The sequence below is a fragment of the Xyrauchen texanus genome, chromosome 3 (assembly GCF_025860055.1).
Source record: "Xyrauchen texanus isolate HMW12.3.18 chromosome 3, RBS_HiC_50CHRs, whole genome shotgun sequence".
NCBI lineage: Eukaryota > Metazoa > Chordata > Actinopteri > Cypriniformes > Catostomidae > Xyrauchen > Xyrauchen texanus.
In genome coordinates, this window is record NC_068278.1 from 45147592 (window position 1) to 45153666 (window position 6075).

A 6075-nucleotide genomic window follows, 5' to 3' on the forward strand; every position below is an offset into this window, starting at 1 on the left:
AAATAAAAGGTAAATTCTACAGATTTCCCCATAAAATCATTCATTTTACAGCATTTTTTAATCTTGATTAATGTTAATTTCTACACAAACTAATACAATTTTACATAAAAAGTTATATATGTTAACATTAGTCAATGCATTGTGAACTAACATGAGCTAACAATGAGTAATTGTATGTATATTAATTAACATTAACCAATATTAATAAATGCTGTCAAAGATTATTGTTCATTGTTAGTTTGTGATAACAAATGTATTGACTAATGGTAACAAATAGAACCTTATTGTAAAGTGTTCCTTTCTTATTTTAATGTTTCTGTGCGGATTTTGGGAAAATAATCTGTAAAAACTTTGCAGAATGGGTGTAAGCATGATAAAAATGTATTAAATGGAGCTAAGAAAAACAATTCAATTAGCCAAAATATTTAATAAACAAGCACAAAAGTGTTATGGTATGTGTTGACATTTTTTAATAACAGGGATAACAATTTTGTAAAAATCTGAAGAGCTTTCTGCATGCAGACGTGGGCTGGTAATGAGTTAACATTGCATGCCTTTGGAAGCAGAAACTGGTTTATAAAACTTTTATTTCAACTTTTCTTTGAAAAGTCAGATCAGCTGGTTGAAACCATTTTTATCAATTGTGTAGGTGAAGGTGATGTAATAGTTGCATCTGTGTGTGTTTTATACAGGACCTGGTCCTCTGCATGCAGAAACGTAGCTACAGGGAGTTGGTGGAACAGGAAATTCAGCCAGCGCGCTTCCATGTGGCCTTTGGGCCTGTGATTGATGGTGACCTCATCCCTGATGACCCTGAAGTACTCATGGAGCAGGGGGAGTTCCTTAACTATGACATCATGTTGGGCGTCAACCAAGGAGAGGGTTTCCGCTTTGTAGAGGGTGTGGTGGAGCCAGAAGAGGGTGGAGTGTCTGGTTCGGATTTTGACTTTGCAGTCTCCGATTTTGTGGATGGTCTATACGGATACCCAGAAGGAAAGGACACTCTGAGAGAGACCATAAAGTTCATGTACACAGACTGGGCTGACCGGGACAATCCAGAAACTCGCCGCAAAACTCTGGTGGCCATGTTTACGGATCACCAGTGGGTGGAGCCAGCTGTGGTGACGGCAGACCTGCACGCACGCTATGGTTCTCCAACCTTCTTCTATGCGTTCTACCATCACTGCCAGAGCCCCATGAAACCACCATGGGCTGATTCTGCACACGGTGATGAGCTGCCCTATGTGTTTGGAATTCCACTTATTGGCCCGACAGAACTCTTTCCCTGCAACTTCTCCCGCAATGACATCATGCTGAGTGCCGTTGTCATGACCTACTGGACCAACTTTGCAAAAACCGGGTAAAACAGAACCACACAATAACACCAAACCTAAAATACATGCAAGAGTATCCTAATTAACACATCAAAACAATATGCAAAATACAATACAATTGGACATTACAAAGCAACACAAAATGAAAAAGAGCTTTATCATTAGCAAAGCAATTTAACAGTAGAAAGTACAGCAACATACAGATTATCCATACAGAACCATAGCAATAGGTGAAAGTAAAGTTTTTCATTATTCAAAACAATAAGTCATAAGTCAATAAGGTTTTTTCATAAGTCAAACAGAATGTCAGATAGTTCATTCATTTGCAACTAGACTATTTCTAAATATCTAAACTCTATACTATTCCTGACATTCCATAATCAATTAGATGAATTTGTTTACAGTCCAGTGCATGACATCAGATAACAAAACAACTCACAGCATCACAGTACACTACATCACATCAGATCACAAAAAAACTGTATATCACAACATAGCACATTGTAAGAATATAACTCAATTAACTGACATCTTACCTAGCCTCCACATAATGTTAAAACAGGTGTGAGCTGTAAACTAGAGAATAGATGACATTTTGACCTTGAAGTAGGAGAGCACTTCATTGCGACCACGAGGAGGTTACCCCATGTGACTCTACCCTCCGTAGCAACTGGGCCAATTTGGTTCCTTAGGAGACCTGGCTGGAGCTCACCACTCTTGGTGTGATTGTCAGGATCAATACTCGCTGAGCTACCCAGGCCCCACTGAAATTATGCGTTTCGTATAGTGAAGCCAAAATACAATGTCCATTATTTCATCTATTGTATTTGTGCACCTCTATCTCCTGATGTGCTCCTAGTTTGGTCCGTTTGCTTACGTGCGCTGAGCAATTCACTTTATTTTAACTTTTACTTAATTTAAATATGTTTGGCCACTACAAGTTAATATACAAATACAAATAATACACCCAATGGCACTGGGTATTTATGTATAGTGGAAGAGATGTAAAAAAAACATACAGCTGATGTAAATGTGAACTTAGCTACACACAAACTCTTCATGCAATACTTTAATACTAAGTAATACTACTAGATCCACTACATCATAGTGCTACAGTCTGCAGTGAGGACCTTCTCATAGATTTCCTCACAATAATACACTTAAAGGAATAGTTCACCCAATAATGAAAATTCTGTCATCATTTGCTCACCCTAAACCCATATGACTTTTTCTTCTGTTGAACACAAAAGGATTCCCCCCTCCCCCATACAATGAAAGTGAAATGTGAAAAAGGTGGTCATTCCCTAACATTCTCTTTAACATTTCCTTTTGTTTTTCATGGAGGAAAGAAAGTCTTTAGTTTTGGAACGATATGAGTAAGTGATGACATAATTAAAAATGTTGGATACACAATCCCTTTAAACACATTCAGACACACAAGCACAAATATGTATTCACACTTAAAATATATATATATATATATATATATATATATATATATATATATATATATATATATATGTATATGTATATATATATATATATATATATGTTTCATTCAGATCTGAAATTTCAATAATCATATCTGAATAATTAATATTTATATGTGTGTATAATAACTTTGTGTGTCATAATAATGTGTTTGTGTTCACTGTATACAGTATGTGTGAACAGTTAATTAAGTGTGTGTGTGTGTGTGTGTGTGTGTGTGTGTGTGTGTGTGTGTGTGTGTGTGTGTGTGTGTGTGTGTATTTGTCTGTCTATGCGGTTAGGGATCCAAATAAGCCAGTTCCTCAGGACACCAAGTTCATCCATACCAAGGCAAATCGTTTTGAGGAAGTGACGTGGGCCAAATACAGTCCCCATGACCAGCTGTACCTGCACATCGGGCTAAAACCACGTGTTCGGGATCATTATCGTGCTACTAAAGTGGCCTTCTGGAAGCACCTGGTGCCTCACCTGTACAACCTGCATGACATGTTCCACTACACGTCGACCACCACAAGGGTTCCACCTCTTCTGACCACGCATAGCTCTCAAAGCGCCACGCCCCGCCCCAACAAGGTCCGTACCCCTGGTAAACAGCCCCCCCAGTCCACAGCACGCAGTGGACCACTGGTCATCGCCAACCCGCGCGATTACTCCACCGAGCTGAGCGTCACTATCGCCGTTGGAGCTTCGCTCCTCTTCCTCAATGTGCTGGCCTTTGCTGCGCTCTACTATCGCAAGGACAAGCGCAGTAGACAAGACACCCCCCCTCAGGCTGCATCTCAACGACAGACCCCACCCAATGACCTCAGCTATATGCCCACTTCCATTTCAGGGGGGAACCAAGAGGAAGGGTCATTGTGCGACCCCCTCCGTTTGACACCAGCTTCATCTCCGCGGGATTATGCCCTCACACTTCGCCGATCACCGGATGACACCCCTCTCATGACACCAAGTTCTGTCGCCATGACACCGGATAGTGGCAATATGACACCCAACACTGTAACCTTGACACCCAATAGTGTTACCATGACACCCAACACCATTACCATGTCACCCAATTCTTTGATGGGGTATCCCAGCATGCACCCTTACAACACATTCACACATGGATACAACTCCACCACTCTGCCCCACCCACACTCAACAACACGTGTATAACATGCAACACAAACACATACCCACACACCAACTCACCACACTCACATGCAGTAAATGAACACTACAAATCTCTACAACACAATCACTGCAATTCCAATCTATTATTATTATCAGTATTTAACCAGATCAAAGCGGTGCAAACTGTTATAACTGTATTCGAAAGTACAATAGCAGGTGAACACAATACGTAACACAAGCACAATCACCTTAGATTTCTTTCATTAATATGAATCAATGCAATTCATCAGGATAAATCCAAATGAACACTATATACACCATAATGAAGCGTGTCAGTGCAACACACTGGTGCAATACAATGTGAACCAGAATGAATGGTGTCAGTTTCACACTGCTTTTGTAGAGTGACTTTCTGTATGTCTGGAGAGACAACATTCTCATTATAAGAATAGATAAGAACCTGCTCTGCAGAACCATATATAGTAGAAAGGCCAGACTTCCTGAGGATGAGCTGCAATACCGCAGCTGACTTTAGGTGGTGCTGCAAGACTCTTAAACCCGGCAGGTGGAGCCCGGAGAAAGAACAGTAGAGGTTGCTGGAACCCCATATGTGGTTCATTGTGAAACAACCAAGCTCTTATTATAAGATATTTAATAACATGTAATAACAAGCATATTAACGACTATTGTACAGTTATAACATATGTATTAACGTCAATGTACAGACAGCTTTTTTGAATGTGTTGGAAAAATTATTTCTAATCATTTTTAAGCTCAGATTTTTTTCCATATCAAAGAAATTCATTTTTTGCATCTCTCTCTCTCTCTCTCTCTCTCTCTCTCTCTCGCTTTTTTCTCTTTCTATCTCTCTGAATGGATGAATTGTGCATTTTACTTTGGTATAAACAATTCATTTAGTTGTACAGTAGCTTATACAAGCAGATCAAATCAAGTATTTTAAAGAACACATTGTGTGTGTCTATTTGTGTGTGTGTGAGATTATTTGTGAGTGAGAGAAAGCGAATGTGTAGTGTACAATTTTAAAGTTAAATATCTTTAGATAATTTGTCATGCTTAATGTTTTCATTTTGTGCAAATGCTTTTTAATCATTTGAAATATGTATCGTATCTGAGTTTGTTTGATATGTTTTGTGAAAATGTTCAATTTAAAAGCATTGAGATTTTTTTCTGTATTTGTCAGTGATATGATATCACTCATAAAGTTACAGTATATGACGTCACTCATGACATACAGGCTTTGCTGAGAACTTATGATGCTATTCTTTCCTATGATACATGAATGTGGTGATACGTCAAAACACAGGGATTTTCTGACAAAGGTAATTAAAAAATATTGTGTTAAATATGGAACTGAGATTTCACAGGGGTACGGTAGTATAGTAATGGTGTCATAACCTGCCAGATGGTTAGATTATTCATGTTACCCATGCTAACCACCCCTGCCATGAATTTTGTGCCAAATCTGGATACAGTTTCCTTGGTAACCAGCAGAAAGTTTGTCTTTAAATGTATTTGTGTGAAAGTTCTACAGCTTTATAAAATAATTTGCAGTATTGATAACAGTTTGAGTTCATTTGGACATTGAAAAGGAAAGACACTGGTAAATGGATCCATGGAGTCAGACAACACCAAGTGTGTCTCTCCTGGCAGAGGTCAACCTGTGTGCAACTGCTCAGGTCTGTTGGTACAACAGCTTGCAGAAGTCTGTCCTTTTATACTCTGTACATTTCTGCCTCAAATTTGAAGTAAATATTGAGTTTTCCTTCTCCTTTGTTCTTTAAATTTGACTGAGACTGAAGTGTGTGTACATACTTAGCTTTAGTTTGGGAACAAATCCATCCATTGGGGACATTCATGGATTGGACATTGGAAAATGTATTCTTAAATCAAATGCTTTTTTTTATTATTCTAAAAATGCAAAAAGTTGTATTTTAGAGGTAGGGTTATGTTTAGTCAATAATTAGCCTTATACAAAATAAATATTAGAAGTAAATGTACCCAATTTTATAGCTATGCAATAATGTGTCTATTTATATATTTTTTGGCGTGTGCTCCACAAAAAGAACACAAAATATTTATTCCAAACCACACACTAGCCTTATTGTGATTGCCA

At 38.3% G+C, this 6075-nt stretch overlaps 1 protein-coding gene across 1 annotated transcript in view; it reads left to right on the plus strand.

Moving 5' to 3' along the window:
• nlgn3b (neuroligin 3b) overlaps window positions 1-5812 on the plus strand; it is a 38842-nt gene extending 33030 nt beyond the window's left edge. The window contains exons 7-8 of the mRNA XM_052112087.1: window positions 693-1360; window positions 3107-5812. Of these exons, the coding sequence (XP_051968047.1) occupies window positions 693-1360; window positions 3107-3983 (1545 nt within the window). The 3' untranslated portion in view covers window positions 3984-5812. The remainder of the gene's footprint in view (window positions 1-692; window positions 1361-3106) is intronic.
• Window positions 5813-6075: the final 263 nt, after the last annotated feature.